The sequence below is a fragment of the Poecilia reticulata genome, linkage group LG22 (genome assembly GCF_000633615.1).
Source record: "Poecilia reticulata strain Guanapo linkage group LG22, Guppy_female_1.0+MT, whole genome shotgun sequence".
In the NCBI taxonomy this organism is placed as follows: Eukaryota; Metazoa; Chordata; class Actinopteri; order Cyprinodontiformes; family Poeciliidae; genus Poecilia; species Poecilia reticulata.
The window spans coordinates 344,540-363,176 of NC_024352.1; the positions used below are offsets into that span (position 1 = coordinate 344,540).

General features: G+C 39.3%; 1 protein-coding gene across 4 annotated transcripts in view; it reads right to left on the reverse strand.

Moving 5' to 3' along the window:
• The window catches only part of arhgap5 (Rho GTPase activating protein 5), a 68,590-nt gene that overhangs the window by 4,845 nt on the left and 45,108 nt on the right, over window positions 1-18,637 (reverse strand). For all 4 annotated transcript variants that reach the window (XM_008398617.2, XM_008398618.2, XM_008398619.2 and 1 more), the window contains 3 exons: window positions 18,201-18,278; window positions 2,713-2,844; window positions 361-466 (listed from right to left, as the gene is read on the reverse strand). In XM_008398617.2, the coding sequence (XP_008396839.1) occupies window positions 361-466; window positions 2,713-2,844; window positions 18,201-18,278 (316 nt within the window). The remainder of the gene's footprint in view (window positions 1-360; window positions 467-2,712; window positions 2,845-18,200; window positions 18,279-18,637) is intronic.

Here is an 18,637-nt window from a genome sequence, read left to right on the forward strand (position 1 = left end):
AAAAGACCAAAGTTGAACCTTCAGCAGCAGCTTACTGGCTTTCTGCTAATAAAAATCAAGCATTGATGTTCAGTTACAACCAGGACACCTCTGGGACAGGTTCAGAGGATGTTTATGCTGATTCTGCTGATGTAATCACAGATGATGTGATTAAGATACAAGACATAGACCAATTGACTTGTTTAGATTCACACCTAGTGCTAAAGTTTCCTACAGAGGATCTCTATGAAATGTAGATGCATAAAAATCAAACTTAGTCTAATTAGTAGTCTTTAATCTAAGCTTGCTTCTTAAGAGCATGTTATTGTTTGCATCTCTTGATTTCTTTGTGTGTTTCTCACTGTGTGAAGCTTTTCTTACCTGTTCAGATGTGTGATTATGTATTTGAAGATCTGGTAGTTGATGGGAGGAAACTTCTTCACAATCTCTCGCAACACCTCTAGCCGCTCAATATAGTCCATGAGTTCTAACAAACACACACACGCACACACACGCACACACACACGCACACACACACACACACACGCACACACACACACAGGGAAACTGACATTTTACAAACAGCTTGTGTGTGTGTGTGTGTGTGTGTGTGTGTGTGTGTGTGTGTGTGTGTGTGTGTGTGTATAAATATCAAATATTTTTTATTCATTAAAGAGTGAAATATTTATGGCGTTTATTTAATTAATATTTTGATGCATCTGCATCTCACAAATAAAACTAAAATAAGTGTCCCAGAAAAATGCTACATATTTTAAAGCATATTTTAATGTATATAGTTTTAGATATTTATTTTTTTTATAACTATTTTTCTAGTTAGAAAAATAAAGCGGACATATCATGCATGCACAATCCACTTTTTTAGCTCTTAAATGGATCCAGGATTAGTTGAAATGTCACACTACAACACTGTTGGCTCTAATAAAAAAAGTGAGGAGAATCTGGATCACTTCCCACATGAAAAAAGGAAGAGCGCAGTGGGAGAGAGCCGAACACAAGTTCTACATTTGTGTTCTCAACATTTTCCTCCAGAAGTCATTTGTACAAGCAAAACTAACAAAGGCTTGAACAGGTGAGCGTTACCTTCACAAGCTAAAAACAAATGTCATGTGGACAGTTTTTATCCTATGACAAAACACYCGGCTTGAGTCAAAAATGTCTCAAGAAACAGACATCACTGGAAGGTCTTTGGTATGCTAAAGGAGTTCTGCGGCAGTAGTACCAGCAACACTACTGCTGCCTCGTTTACGTCCAGAACAARACCAGACCCTAAGCAACTGTTACCGGACTGGACACAGAACCACAGACACTGGAAAAAACATCGGAGAAGCAGTGCTGGGAGCTCTTTTAAATGCTAATGGAGCTAGAATACCGGTACTGAATGTAAAACCATGACAGACATCAGACGAAGACCGAACCATAAACAGCAGTTACCGGACCGGACACAGATTAAGTCTATTGTTACAACTAATCATGAATCCTTTTATATGCATTTTTGTACTTTGAGTGTCTAGGAGTGCAAAAAATTGAATTATTCTCTCCCAGTTCTGTGTAGATTTCTTTATACCCATTTTGGGTTATATTTTTCAGTTTCTTAATTTTTCACTTTAATGTTTTTCTTGTCTATGACGTCACCGTATTTGCTGTGGATTTGCTAAACGAGGTCATGGCTATTCAGTTTTGTAAATCCAACACTTTTTTTCCTTGCAGCAATTTTGTAGTCCAAGTTCAGTTTTGCCAAGGCAAAGTAAAAAATTCAAAATTTTCAGTTCTAATGCACACAATTTCTTACATCCTCCCCCAGCATCACAGCCTCTTCAAAATGTCTGGTTAAATTTTATTTTTCTTGGGAATTTACACACATAAGTCAGGAAAGCCTGTTTGTTGAGCACATACTGACCACTGATTGAGCAACCTCTTCCAGTATCAAGAGGGATTCCCAAAAGTCTGTTAGATTGAGGCATCAGTTTCCTCTCTCTATGGAAACRATGAATACAGCAAAGCAATTAGCTCCAAATGACGCTAAAAAGACAACAAAGTTACTTTAAACAAATTTTGTGTTGATCATGAGGTCCTGGCTGTTGTGAAATATTTCGATTTAAAACCAGCAACAGGAAATAAATGAATAATTAGTTAATACAGATTACAAGACTCACTTGGGAATATCAGATAATTATCTTTAGAATTTACTGAAATACATTTTTTTAACTAACAGAGTTTTATTTGAAACATGAAATTGAAATGTGAGATGTTTTGTTTTAAACAATAGTTGTCTAAGCAGTTTTTTTTCCTGTTTTTTTTTTTTTTTGTTGTTGTTGTTATTTTATTTGTTGTTTGTTTCTCTGATCGGTCCACTGCAGTGTCTGTTCAGCTGATATTTTTTTTCTTTGTTTTACTTATTAAACGGACAGAAACAAAGACCAGCATCTCCATGATCATTTTTGAAGCTCCTGTTTCTACATTGGGCATTGATTTGATAGTAGCATTGAGTCTTCTGCTTCTGTTAGTAGTGTGTGCTAGCTTTTAGCTGCCTTCTTGAGGATATAACTGTACTGCATGTTTTGAAATGAATTATCGCGTTTTGTTTTTGCAATTTTTGTCTTGGGGAATACATGCAAGTGCATTCAGTGACATTCTTGACGATCCGTTRGCTAACTCCTTAATTATGTTTTGGCTACTTCAAATGTCTGTTAATGGATTACTGGTGGTTCTTACTTGCAGCTTCCACCAGCTCTGGGTGCAGGCTGTAGGGGATCAGAGGGTCAGGCAGGTCAGCAAAGAAAGCCTTCAGCGCTCCAGCAACAGCATTCACTGCCAGGTCCATCTCTCCAAAATCAATGCTGTGATCTACAGGGAAACATGACACAGCAGCAGAGAAGGTTTATTCTTTGAAACACAACATGGAGAAGTGCCTTGTCCAGAAAAGGCTTCACTGTATCTATCGACTTAAGGAGGTGTAATCCAGACATTCAAGGCAATCATAATAAATGGGGAAAGGAAGGGCTCACCAAAATTGGACAATAGAAGATTGGAAAAACGTTGCCTGAACTGATGAGTCTCTATTTCTGCTGCGACATTCAGATGGTAGGGTCAGAATTTGGCGTCAACAACATGAAGGCATGGATCCATCCTGCAGTTCAGGTTGGTGGTGGCGGTGCAATGGTGTGGGCAATATTTTCCTGGCACAGTTTGGTCCCATTAGTACCAATTGAGCATCATGTCAATGTCACAGTTACCTGATTATTGTTGCTGACCATGTCCATCCCTTTATGACCGCAGTGTACCTATCCTCTGATGGATACTTCCAGAAGGATAACAAGCCATGTCRTAAAGCACGAATCATCTCAGACTGGTTTCTTGAACACAACAATAAGTTCACTGTACTCGAGTGGCCTCCACAGTCACCAGATCTCAATCCAATAGGGAATGGGAAATTCGCATCATGGATGTGCAGCCATCAAATCTGCAGCATCTGCGTGGTGCTATCATGTCAATATGGACCAGACTCTCTGAGGATGAATCTATGTCACGAAGGATTAAAGCAGTTCTGAAGACAATATATGGTTCAACCTGGTACTAGCAAGGTGTACCTGATAAAAGCAGACATTCTTACTTTTGTATATTTAAATCAAACTTTTAATAGACAAAAATAAATAATATATTGTTGCATAATATCTTTAATCTTCAGCCAGATGCTGGATGGCATCCCCTCTGTCTATTGACTGAGAGGATGGACTCAGCTGTCTGTCATGTCTGTCCCCCTCTCTGTTTTCATAATAGTATGATCCCATATCCTCACATGTGATTGGCCACAGGCACGTGCAGAGATGAAGAGGACGAGTATTGAGCCTATTTTTCTTTATCTGTGTGTTAGGAAGCCTGCTTGTCCCACTCAACAATATATTTAGCTAAATGTAACAATTTAGATTTAAATTAGTCTAACTACCCTTGGTCTAATAATGACTGAACAGATTCTCAGTGCCTCTGCCTCTATGTTTTTTTTTTGTAATTTGCAAATTTTATTGAAAATTATTTTCCATACAAGTGTTCATCTAAACTTTTTTTTCTAAATATTCTATACTACCAAGAGAAGCTGCATGTACATTCTGTACCTGCATTGGACAAAACAACTTTGCTATTCTGTATATTACCCAATCTACCCATACACTTAAAAAGAAAAAAGAAAATAAAAATTCAAAATCCAGTTTTCTTGTCTGTTGTTCTCTTCCAGGTCATCCCAATTTGAAATCTCTTCTCACTGAAAATGAACTGTAAGCAAACTATTTACAGTCTGTAGCTCTATAAGGGTACCCAAACCGACAGTATTATTCAACAAAGTCTGATCTTCATGGTGAAATAAAACCCYGCCAATTTTCAAAATAATTCTTAAATTTTCCAAATTCTAATCAGATAGAAAAACTCAGCCTTTCCATAATATAAATATTATGCATTACATCAACCCAATCTTCCCCTTTAGGAGCTTCTGCCTTCAGCCATTTCTTAGTAATGGCTTTTTTGCTTGCTACTAACATAATCCAATACATATATTTATCAGCTGCTCTTGTTAATCTTTCCATCCCTCTTCCCGTGCACATACAGTCAAATGTAAATGAAATAATCACCCTCTGCACCATATCCATACAATTCTTTAAATCCTGCCAATAGGGTACCAGCTGGGTACAATCCCAAAACACATGGAAGTGACCCGTTCTGTCTTTTCCACATTGCCGCCAACATCTTGTATCTTGGTATTTTCTTTGTGCTGGTGTAATGAAATATCTTACAATATTCTCCCAGCCAAACTCTCTCCACGAAAGGGAAAAATATGTTTTCCATTGTTACCCACATATCTCCTCCCAGCTCTCCTGTGACAGTCCACAGTTAGCCTCTTTTTCCCATCTTACTTTTATGCATGTTGTATTGCTTTTTCTTCAAATTTTCCAATCCTGTGTACAATTTAGAAATATTTTCTTCCCCACCTTCGATTCATTTGCTGAAATAAGCCACTTAACTAATTGAGTTGAGGTTCCAACTCAATTACCGTATGTTTCGGACTAGAAGCCGCTACTTTTTTCCTTACACTTTGAACCATGCGGTTTATAGTCCGGTGCAGCTTTTCTGTGGATTTTTCATCAACCACCAGGGGGCTCTTTAGCAGGAAGTGAATCATTGGAAGTCAACATTGGAAATCAAAGAAGAAAGTGCTGATTTTCATTTTGAACAAGCCATGCTAGCAGGAGGCATGACGGAAAAATGTTTTCAAACACAAATCCCCTCATCATGGAAACAACACAAAGCAGTTCATATGATGCAGCTTTTTAGTAGCTGCTGCACGTAAACTCGGCGTGAACGAATTCATGGTTCGGCATTGGAGACGCAGGGCTGCGTCCTTAATAGATTAATAGGAGATTAAGGCCCTCTGCTGCGTCCTTGTGGAAAACCRTGAGCGGCGGAGATACCAGGGGCTAAAATATGTAYGTTTGTTATGGGCTTTAAAAAAAAAAAAAACTTTCTGGGTGCGGCTAATAGTGAGGTGATAAATATGGTAAATTTATCTCTTTTTTTTTCCAAAATATCTTTATAGGAATTTTTGCAGTTTAGACAAATAGCTTGAACATTCTGCAAAGTATGGCAGCAGTAGAAGTGGTACTGTTCAGGCCAAAATAAAATACAAACAGGAATCAACAAAATGCCTCTCACCATCCTGGTTCTAATGCAGCCCATCACATATTCCAAATATCATCTTTATATTGAGATATTAAATTCAACAGTGTATGTCCTCCGTCTTCCGGGATGTTCAGATCTTTGACATACTTAATGAAGGGATTCCAGATGAACTCAAACAGATCCTGTTTGCCCTTTAATACATATTTAATCTATTCCAGAGGGAGGGCAGATCCATTTCCATATTTGACTGGTTATTGAAGCCCATTGGTCATTTGACAGGTTATAATTCACACCCTTGACTGGTGCACATGGGCAGACATTATAGACTTTACGCAAAAAGTTAATCACAGAGGCAACTAAAATTAATTAATAAAAAAAATCCTTTCTGAATATCATCTCATGGACACTGAACTAAATGCGTCTTGCTGACCAGGAGCTGACAGCGTGTTGAAGAGTTATGGACATGAAGCTTTGGAGCCCATCTGGTTCAGAAGTGCATTTCAAACCTATGGTTGAAATGGCGCCACTAATTCCAGTCTCCATTACAGACCAGATAAAACTAAAGAGAATACAATGTTGTATTAATCCATTTATAGTCTAAACAGAGGAGCCGGCAGTTTATCTCGAGGAAATAAATAAAGGTGCAGAAGTTAATTAGACCACAACACGCGCAGTGCGCGGCACAATTAATGCGGACGCGGCTCTGCCGCTGCGAAGAATTAAACTTAACTCACCCTGCGGTTTTAATAAATGGAGCTGGAAGACGATACCCTACCGAGTCCAGAAGAAGAGCTGCACTCAGGAGGAGCGTGGCAGAGTAAGATCTGTTAACACATTCTCACTCGCAACTCGTCACATATTGACGCTTGGGCAGGTACCGTCGGCGTCAACATGTGAGAGAAGGGTTCTTTCATTGAATGCTGTTTCGCTCCCTAAGCGTCCGATACTGGCGACCTGGGAACGAATAAGATGACGAGTCTATTCTATTTTTTTTAAACCTTTATTTACAATTTATGTGCTAGTTTGAACAGGATATTAAGAACAGTGTTGTGTTCAAGACCACCTAACCCGAGACCAAGACAAAACCAAGACTTTTAGGGTCCGAGACCAAGTCAAGACCAAGACCAGCGTCCCTACATGACACATTAAAATGTAAAATATGTCAAAATTACTTCTCAAATTGATCTGAAAGATCCATATTCCCATAAGAACACATAGATATTAAATACTTAATAAATCTTGTGCCATCCCTAAAAAGATAACGCCCTGGGTGTTTACCCATGTTGCTCATGTCAGAAACCACCACTGTCTGCATCATTACACATAGCAATTGAGGCAAAACCCTGACGCTCAACTATGAACACTGAGCAAGGAGCAACAAGCAAGAAGTAGATACTTGTATGCCAGTAGTTCCCAAACTTTTGGTCCTGCGCTTCCCCAGTGGTTTCCAAACATTTTCTACTCCCCCCCCCCACTACAAATAGCTCTGTGGTTGAACGATGTGTTTTTGAGGGGGGGAAGGGGGGGTCATATTTGGTTTCATCAAACCAAACAGTTTTTCCTGCAGGGCTTTGGGATTCTCTTTTCTTTTTTTCCATCTCTCTTGAAAACTTGATCTCGTTACTCCTTAATAATGCTGGCTAAATTGATCAAGAACCTATTAATGTTTTTAAACAAAGATACAATATAAATGCAGTTTTTTAGCAGTTTTTTATGTTTTCATAGAATATTTGCGTTAAGTACAAATGTTTTTAGATCAATGTTTCTTTATTATTAGGTTGGAAACTTTGTGCTTCTTTCACGTCATTTCCCTTACATCAGTGGTTTCCAAACTATTTCTATAGCTAGTCATCTTTTAGCTAACTTTACCTGCATCAAGCAGCTTCACTAAACAGTGTATTAGTTTGGGGGGAAAACTATGAAAAGTTCTTTGCGTTTTGCTGCCATGATTCTAACACACCTGTGCAGCTCCGCMCAGCAGCAGCAGGTCTCCTTCACTGCCGCACAGGTGTAAACCCAGCGCCTTGGCGCTCATGTTGCGTTTAAAAGCGGCACGGAAAAACAGATTACCACATGTTAACAACGGATTAAACAGTTTTAACTGCTGATAAAAGTGACAGAGGACACAGATATGGTTAGTGTGGAAGCCCCTACTGTATCAAATTGACAGAGGAATAACAGAGACTTGGCCATTCTAAAGTAAAAACCCAGCGCATGCAGCGTTCATGTTTTTTTTTTTTTATTGTTTGTTTCTCTTCTCGTGCGCCCCTCTAGGGGGCGTGACCCACAGTTTGGGAACCTCTGATGTATGCTATCCTGACAGCGTATGCTATTCTGATAGGCTCTCAGTGACACTCCAGTCCTATCTAATAAGTAAAGACCCGTGCAGAAGAATCGTTCTGCTCCGAAATGTCTCATCACTACATTGCAGACTTTTGGACACAGCGTTGTCTCATATGTGCAACAAGTCAGTCAACATCTCTCCGCACAATAATTCAGGCAGTGAGTGACAACTTTTTTTCATCACAATGCTTATGTGTCTCTGTACAGCTAGCTTTGCTAACATTACGTCAATGGAGCTCAACTTTCTTTGGCCATCGGATTTCTTGTGATTTATGCAGCGTTATTCTATTACTGACTATTAGACAAAACTTCTGCCGCTGAGAGGAAACCACTGCGCAGCGTGCGAGTGAAAGGTGGGGAGGAGGGGGGAGAAACATAAACAGTAATTGGCAAGTCACGTTATTGGTTGGATTTTTATCGGTGCGTTTTTGCATCCACTGAAAACAAAGATGTTAACAAATAAACTGGACAGTATGCTCTACGTTTAGTGATATTATCACATTTGCGGTCTCAACCGGTCTTGAAATAAAATGCCGAGTCCTCAGCGCCCGAGACCGAGACCAAATGCGGTCGAGTCCGAGACCGAGACCATCAAAAAATGGTCTCGAGACCGAGATCGATCTCGAGTACTTCAACACTGATTAAGAATATATACTACAAATACATGTCAGACGTATCGGTCAAAGGACTTTAATTCGGTACTTAAAAATAACTCAGTAAAATATAAAACCAGAGGGTTTTTGTAGTGGTTGTAACTTGATTTAAAATCCTTTTTTTTTTAATTTACCAACTATTTTTGAGTATGATATCAATGATTTACACCAAAAAAAAAAAAAAAATTAAGATGTATTTTCTTTTGTGATTGCATGCAAACTTCTGTAAACGTTTAATATTTTTTTATTGAAATAATAAAAATAAGGATGGATCCCACAAAAACCCAAGAAGAAGAATAACCTGACGTCATCCTATGCGACACTTACACTCCGGGGAGTAAAAACCTGCACCTGTCAAAATGTTTTTGTACTCTAAAACCAAAAATAACTCCAAAGTGTTACGTTATAAAGTTATTGATGGCAGTTTTAGCACTTAATGGCAGTAGGACTGTGATGCGAATGGTTGAAGACACGTTTGTAACACTTTTTTTGCCGGAAAATATACGGTGGAAGCTAGCTAAATTAGCCTCTTGGAGGCTAATTGTACCTGTACACTGTACCTGTTCTTAAGACGTTTAATTAGCCATGATAGAGTCACATAACAGTATTTATAGTCATGCTTGTTGTTGCCACTTTGCAAGATTGGAAGGTTGCTAAAAACATCAGTGCCCCTAGGCTGTGATGATATTAAAGTTTTGTTTATGAACCCTGTCTGAATACACAGATTGCAGCTAGGTCATTTACTTGAATTAAAAATGAACTTGCATCAGTGCAGGCACATTTCTTTCCTCCTGTCTATGTTATTTATTGCTGTTACAAGCCAGATGAAGAGAAGTAAAGAGCTGAGAACCTGATCTTTGAACAGACAGAGACCAAAGGTCAGGACAGCCTGGGATGCTTACTGAGGAGCATCCAATGATGATACCAGAGAACCAGGAAGATACTGTGATAGTGCTTGATCTGGTTCCCGTTTCTCCTCCTGTTGTCCCATCCTCTCAGTCTTTTCAGAAGAAAAGACCCAGAAGCATCTCTCCAGCTGCCACTCCTTCCACTCGTCATCTTATTCGTTCCCAGGTCGCCAGTATCGGACGCTTAGGGAGCGGTACAGCATTCAATGAAAGAACCCTTCTTGTCACATATTGACGCAAAGGGGGTACCGTCGGCGTCAACATGCGACGCCGACGGTACCTGCCCAAGCATCAATATGTGACGAGTTGCGAGTGAGAATGTGTTGGATCTGTCCGTTTCGGGGAAGCGAAACCACGCAAAAATAAAAAATAAAAAATCCTCGTAAAAGCGCAAATCCGGACCGCACAGGAAGAAAAATGTTCAATTGATCGGTTTGGATCAGACAAATCCAACTGACCAATGAACTAGCGCAGAGTTCTATGCAGATGCGACTAGGAGGTATTTGTGAGGCTGTGCGTTCAGACTGCAGCAGGTTGTATGTAATTTAAGTCATTTAATCTATAAGTTATTGGGGTCACAGCCAGTGGCTTGCGTCACTACCGACAAGATAAAGTTAGCTGTGTTCACCTGCTTTATGTGCGATGGCATTTAGCTGACTATTAACTAAACCACATAACAATGTGGCTGAATAGCCTATGTTAATACGATTATAATTTGACAGGTAAAACTAGTACATGACCGATTTTTTAAAATGCTGCTGGTCAAAATGACAGAGAACAAAAAAGTCTAGCGCAGCCTCTGCCTGTAGCAGTTCCACTCCCACCCTTCTCAATTTTTCTAATACTTTAGATCTGTTAACTGGGTTGAGCATCTCATTCACATTAAAAGAGGCCAACTTTAATACCTTTTTCTGCGTTGTCATTTACACCATGTAACTCCTTATTTTCCACCTCGTTTATACCTCAGAGGACCTTTAGACTACAGATAAACAAAGTAATAATGAACACACAACTGAACAATTTTAGAAAGTTCACTGATGAACTTGTGACTAACAAAAGAACTTCCAAGAGTGGGGTCTCCATTTTGACCCTTTTTGAGCCATAAAGGTTTCCTCTCCCTGCCAGAGGGAGTGGGCCTGTTACAGTCAGCTTTGTTCATATTTACTCCACTGCTCTAAAGTTCACAAAAAAGGGGAGGATTCCCTGACCCAAGTGAAAAAATTCCCTCCGGAAAAAATTCTGTTAACTTGACCCAAGTGATAATTCACTAAACCCCTTGTCTCTCCCCTCAAGCTTGAATAGACCCATTCAAAAAAACAAAAAAAAATCTTAAATACCTCTTTTAAAAGGCAGTGGTCCTTAAATCTTACATTGACTTCTCTTAAAACATTGCAGTCCTTTCTGTATCCTATCCTTTTACTGTATCTCTGGGTGTCTGTCCTTTCTTGGGCTCGATGCTCTTCCAAGTTAGGCGTCTAATCTTCTTCAAGCTGTTCTCCGCTGGTCTGGTCACCACTACCTGCAGCCTTCACTCCACCATATCTTTGGTCGCTTCCTCAGCCGTGTTGTAGATCTGAGCATCTCCCTCGTAGAATCACGCAGGCTCGCCGGGAATTTCATCTGGAACCGTATGTTCTTCCCCCACAGAACTCTTTTCGCTTCCGCTATTCCTTTTGTTTCTACAGCACCTCTGGGGCATAGTCATGATCAAGAAAAACTTTCTTCCCGTCCTACATGAATCCCTTCTTCTGCTATGCCTTCTTTGTAATCTCTTCTTTCACTCTGAAGCTCATAAATGTTGCCACTATAGATCTCGATGGTGAATCCAGGACACAGATCTAGAGCCCGATGAGTTCTAGATCTGGAAGGGAAAAATGGCTTTAAAAGGATGGTTTAAAAGGATGGTTTCTCGATTTATTCTGACGAGAACAACATATAGAAAACAACCATGTTATAGGTTGCCTGCTCCAAGTCCTCTCCCGCAGGACAACATGACAAAAGGCGGCAGGGGACCATGACTCAACTTTCAAATAAGCAAAATAAACCTTTTTTATGCAACATACCTGAAGAGAACAACAAACAGAAAACAACCGTGTTATAGGGTGCCGCTCCAAGTCCTACACAAAACAAAAGTACATAACAAAAATGTACTTAATAGATCTATAAATAAACTGAATGTATTTAGATGAAAAATAAACAGCACACACCTCTCCGCAGGACAACATGACAAAAGGAGAGGGTCTAAGGGGCGCAAACAATTTAAAGACAATACCACAGAAGAAGAAATGAAAAGGAGGGGCTTCTGATCATAAAGTAACATGGTTAAAACAATGACAGAGTTGTTTCAGTCAGATAAGGAACAATACAAATAACAAAAAAAAAGACATTTTGTGTAATTATAACAAAATAACCAGGTTACATCTATAAATTCCGTCATCGCTCTGGTGTTATGGATTAACTGGTGGTAACTGGTTGAAACCCATGCACACCGCAGATGTTCTACTATTCCTATCTCTAAATTGTAGGTGGCTGTGTCGATGCCTGCTGAAAAATGCTACTTGTGCCACAAAATCGTTTGCAAAACTTTACTATAAATCTCATATGACGCATACATGTTAATGTCACATGTGGAAATTATGTTTCAAACCAAGTTTCTACAGAGCAGCATTCAGTGTTCTTCGAAAACACCGCTTTTGAGCATAACCAGATCAATGAGTAGCTTTTCTCTCTTGCTCTCGATGAAGGTGGACGCTTTTTTCCTCTGCTCCTCATAACTTGTTGCGTATGCTGAACTGACAACTCCTCTGAAGGTTGGACTTCTTAATGCGCATGCGCAGGCATGCGTATTCCCTGCATGTATGCTGTTCTGACAGCATATCTGATAGAACATCGCAATGTAAACCTAAGTGGCTAGTTTCTGCTTTTCGTAACCAGCACTGATCAAAAAAACATAGGAATTAGCTCCCAAGTACCTGTAGTGTGAGTTGCTCAACACACTAGTTGGTTGTGATATCCAAATTGAGAAGTCAAAATTATAACAAGTTCCTACATTATACTATCAGATAGACTATGAGCCATATCTACAGTATTTGTCCATGTGTTCTCGTACTGGGGAACAGTTTACAGGCTGTTGACAAAGTGAAATAAACTTAAAAACAAAACGAGCCCCATTAAAACCTGGATTAACCAGTGACAGTCAAACAGGGTCCTCAACGCAGATGTTTGTAAAAAATTAGGTAACTGTGTCATTTCCTGATCAAAACGTGACAAACGTAAATAAACGGATATGAAAATGTCTCTACTTTCTCTAAGAGCTCTTCAAAACATAATAATTTTTTGTATATGAAGGAATATTGAAGAATATATTGAAAGGTCACTAGCATATACCACACTTCAAGAAAATGTACTAAACAGTCAGAATTTGTACTATCGCCCAGCATTGTTGGAGTACTGATTATTATTTTACGTCTTCTCAGTCTTATATTGACTGACAAGTTCTGCAAATTTATCAATAAATGTAAACAGTTCTGACATGCAAACTAATTAATCGCTCATTTAATGAAAGCCACATTATTTTGTTTGCACCTTAAGACATCTCTGGGCTGCAGACGCAAAGCTGTGCAACTTGTTAATCTGACGATATTCTTACAATTAAAGTTTGTCTGGCAAAGCCTGTTAAAAAATATGACCTCCAAAACATTGGCAGCAAGTGAATATTATTTTTAGACAATAAATTGGTCTAAAAAGTGAATCAGAAGACAGTGCTAAATAAATTTGTACCAGCAGTCGCTGAGCTCAGAGAGAGCCATTTTAACCACTAAACTATGACGACAGCCGAAAGTCCGATAATCCTACCTGTCATCTTGTGAGTGAAGACTTTAAACCCATTTCTGATGTAAAACAAGACAAGACAAGACAATTGTTTTTTCAACATTGTCTCTTATGGTTGAGTATTAGGATCACTTGATGGAAAGAGTAAAAATCTTTAGTTAAATTACTAGAAAAAATATCAACAATAAGGAAGAAATGACACTGCTACATAGATCTGCGGTACCCATGTCTTCTGTAAATGAACTAAAAAATAAGCTATAACATGTTACAAAAACAGTGTTTAAAAATATTTCGCTATTGTTTCTGTGGATATCTATTTGAAATATCATACAACCCGAGGGAGATGTGAAATAACATACCCAGTCAATCTTTTTAAACATTTTATTTTAAATTCCCTGGCTCTTCAACATTTATCTCGGCTTTCAGGGATTAATCTTTGCTTTGAGATCTGTTTATGGCATCTTGAGATCTATTTTGATCTTCCTTGATGAGTTTCAACCTCTGAAGCAACACATAAATCAGGACAAGTTCTGCGTAATTTACATGTTTTGATAGTCAAACATTCTCCCTCCTTGAACATCCCTCCTGATCCACAAGCCGTGTTTGTAACCGTTTCTGTTTCTCAAATGTAGCATCCTCAATGCAAGGGCGTAAATCCCATCTCATTATTGGGGGGGACCATAAACATACCACAAACAGGGAATTTTTTTAAGAGCAAATTTGGGGGGTCGGCAAAGTTATTGTAAAATGTGGTTAATATTTTGTGTGTGTGTGTGTGTGTGCGTGTGTGTGTGTGTGGGTGTGTGTGTGTGTGTGTGTGTGTGTTCAAGCTGCACCATCAAAAATGACTAGTAAGTAGCAATGAATAACCAAAGTGTTTTTCTCAGTAAACCTGTTGAGACCCATAGAAGTCACACTAAGATTCAAATGTTGCTTAGATATGAGTTTGGTTCATCTAATCTCTGCTACACCTTTACAAAAACTTAAGGCTCTAAATAAAAACAAATTGTAATAAGTAACTCCACTTAATGATATTCCTCATAAATATTGATTTATTGCAGTGGTTCTCAATACAAATCACGTGTTATTTAAATTATAACTTAAGTTGCTTTAAACTTTTATTTTTGATGGGGTTTTTCATGTCCTGGATGGCTGAGAACCTATAAATATATAGAATTTCTGGGACGTATCATAACTTAAACTTAAAGGTCAGCACCAGAGTTTTCTAGAAAATATTCAGATTTTATTTTGTGGTTTTAAAGGCTCTTTGTTGAAGATGGTAAGAAATAAAGGCATATTTTATCTTGTTTTACTACCAGCTGCAACAGCCCCTCTGGTCTCGGCTCCCATACAGAACTGTCGGCTAGTGGTAACACTCAGCCGCTGCCTCCCATTTCAAACTCTCATTAAAGTAAGAGTTAGAGAGCTAAATATAACTGAAATATTGTCTCCCTTCGACAGAAAAAGGAGCTAAGTCTATGAAAGCAATGTAGCAGTTTTGCTTGTTTTGACTTCCAAGGCATAACAAAGCAGTTTATCATGATTCAGCCAAAGTAATGAAATAACAAACTGTTTTTTGTCAGTGTGTTTCTTCCTATTAAGCAGTGAAAGTAAATAAAAAGTGTTAACTGTCTTTTGCTTTAAGTATTTACTTACCAAGGGTTTTTTGTTAGTGCTGCAGAGCCACAACAACAGTTAGCTCCTCAAATCAGCGGCTCTAACGGAGCCTGTGTAGTTCAGCAGTGCTGCTGTTGCTCCTCCTACAGAATAAGAATTAACTCCTCCTATTAATTCTTATTTTTTTCTTAGATGAATGGCAGATTTACTTCATTCTTTGTTTCTATTGCCTTTCTTATATTGATATTGTTAAAATACAAGGGTATCTTTCATGATTTCTTTGAGGGGAACAATTCTAGACTTTTCCAAGATTAGGGGGGTAGGAGGTGTCCCGACACCCCACCCCCCCAATCTTGGAAAAGTCTAGAATTTTCCAAGATTGGGTATATTTTTAATATAAAATAAAGTATATTGTATAAATACAAGGGTTTCTTTCATGACTTCTTTGGGGGGCATTCAAGACTTTTCCAAGATTGGGGGGGTCCGGAACCCCCCGAATCTCCCGGGATTTACGCCTTTTTGTCACTCAAGCCTGACAAAAAAAGTACGTCAAAAAACACAGTTTTCCAACACATTGTGTGTATTTATAATTTTTCATTGCTAATATAAGAGAAGGGAATCTGGCTGATAGCAGGGCATGAAGATTAGACTTCCTGAAAAGACGAGAGTGTAGGCTTTCTGGAAAATCCCCTTCTAATGTAAAATATATGACAAATTACTGGATAAAGTACATTTCTAGTTAATTTGTTTTACAAACTCTGCAACTGTGCTTATTCCTCATCAACAACAACAAATCATGGAATTTTGGAAACTGTTTTTCCCCATGTCCCCTAGAGCAGTGGTCCCCAACCCCCGGTCCGTTGACCAATTGGCACCGGGCCGTGCAAGAAATAATTAAATATTTCCGTTTTATGTATTATTTGAGTCTGGAGGATCTTTTATTTTGAAAATCCTTTAACCGGATTCTCTCTGTTACTTGCGCGCCAACACTGAGCCCACAAGCAGCAAAATGAGTAAGAAACAGATCAGATGTCTYTGGAAAGTTTCTTTGCAAAGGGGAAAAGGTCCAGAGAAGAGACAGGAGAATGGATTTATCCCGGACCGGTAGGTGAGGCCCACATTACAAGCCGCTCTGCGTAACATGCGGCGACCGGCTGATAATGAGGCAATGAAGCTTCAAGCTGCTTCGCCACGTAGAGACCAAGCAGGCTGTGGATATAAGCAACACCTCGGGTGTCATTGTCTCCCATCACTCCCAGATCTGACCGTCTTGTTGCAGAGAAACAAGCTCAGGGCTCCGTTAGTCATTATCGTGAGTTAAAATTTTCATGAAAGTAAAATGTTTGTTTTTGTGGCGCATCTGTATCTTATTTTGAAGAGATATGTAAACATTACCATAGCGACCAGAGTCAGAGAGCCTTTGGGCAGTGGTCGAGAAGAGAGGAGTAGAGCTTGTGAGTCTTAAGTCTGGTTTAGATGGAAAGATTTAAGAATTGTCGGCCGATTCTCCAAACCTCTGTGACCACAGAGCTGATAAAACTCCAACAGGTTCGATCGGTTCGTGTGTCCAAGGCAGGAGCAACACGACCCGRTTCCAGTCACGAACATCCCGATTCCAGAGGATAATCCAGTAAAACCCCCAACATAGCGGGAATTTAGAATAACCAAACACAGATGACGATGTAGAAGCAATAGTGATAGTTTGTGGAGTCATTTTAAGCGATAAAAGACGTAACAAAAAGAAAAGGCGGTGGATAAAAGGCTACGGGAGCAGCCGCTCTATTTGCTGCACTATGATTTGGAGGTGAGTTATGTTTTTTCATAGTTAACATTTTTCACTGAATAAACATAATAATATAATAATAAACATTTCCACATATCATCTCAGATATCCACCGGACTCTCAGTTGCATGATATGTCAGCTGTTTGGGTTTCTGTATTCAATAACTGTTTATGATAAATAATCTCTGATCTCATACATCAAGTGTTACAGATGTGAGACATTATCGAGCAATGCACTAAGAAATCAACTGCTGACCTAAATTAGCTTGATATCCAATCAGTGAACACACCATCACCAGGCCCAGTGGCATGGGCAGGCACTGAGACGCACCGGGGGCATTACCCGTCCATGGAGTCAGCTGTGCTCTCCCTGGACAGAAAGTTGCTTTTTTATTTTTACCTCAGAGTGTCCAACTTTCTACATTTCCTATCTCTATTTGATGGGCTTCCGCACTTCCTATATCTTTGCCTTCTGACAAAATATCACATAAACATAAACGAAAATACTGTAACAATAATTTGAACCCCAGCATGCTACAACTAAATAATTAAATAAATCAAGATGTCCCAAAAGCAAGGCGGACTGACATGGCTACCAAGGGAGGTGGACCCCTCCCATCCTGCCTGAAATCCTCCATCATTGTTCCCATTCCTAAAAAAATCCCCCATCACCTGCCTGAACGACTACCAACCAGTGGCTCTGACCCCATTGGTGATGAAATGAATTGAAAGACTGGTTCAGAGTCATATTCGTTCATTCATTCCTTGCACCTTCGACACACACCAGTTTGCTTACAGAGCTAACAGGCCAACTGAACATGCTGTTGCCACTGTCCTGTCCCACCTGGAGCACTGAGATAGCTAGGGACACGTCCTCCTCATCGATTTCAGCTCAGCATTTAACACCATCCTTCCTGACAGATTAGTGCATAAACTGGCAGACCTGGGAATCCCCTCTTCTACCTGTTGCTGGATTAAGAACTTCCTAACGAATCACAAACAGAGAGTCAGAATGAAGGTATCATCTGCTATTGTCTCTGTGTGGTTCCCCAGCCGCACAGCAGCACAGAGGAAGTTCAACTTCTCACAGCCAGCTGAGCAAAGTTGGTGCCATCAACTAACTCACTCACTCTTTGGTTAGCTACCTGCACAGCAGCAATTTCAGGTTTTATCACCATGTTTCATAATTGCTTAAAATAAAAATAAAAAAATTGAGAAATTAGTAGAACAGCTGGAGATGGAACTGTGATTTGAAATGCTTATATTGTGATACATTTTTCATTTAGGCCTAGCGTAAACTAGAAACTAGAATTACTTTCAGTCTATTAAATGTTTTTAGTTACTAAATGTGTCTGAAGTAGGTTTCGCTGTGAGCATATCTCCAGACAGATCAAAGCTTACCTTGATCAAACTGTTTCTGAAGGTTATCTTGGTCTGTCTTGTTTCCACAGACACGGTAAACTCCCTCAGTCGTTAGACCTGCAAAAACACAGACAATGCTCCTCATCAAAAACAGACAAAAATTCAGTTCTGCTGTATTAAAGCAATGTTACATGTGACAAAGGTGAGCAGAATGTTATGTATTATGACCAGGGGTCACGTTAACAGAATATTTTTCATATTTGAAACCTGCCCTTCATTTTGACAGGTTATAATTCACACCCTTGACTGGTGCACATGGGCAGACGTTAAAGTTTTTACGCAAAGAGTGCATTGCAGAGGCAACTAAACTCAATCAATAAAAAAAAAAATCCTTTCTGAATATCATCTCATGGACACTGAACTAAATGCGTCTTGCTGACCAGGAGCTGACAGCGTGTTGAAGAGTTATGGACATG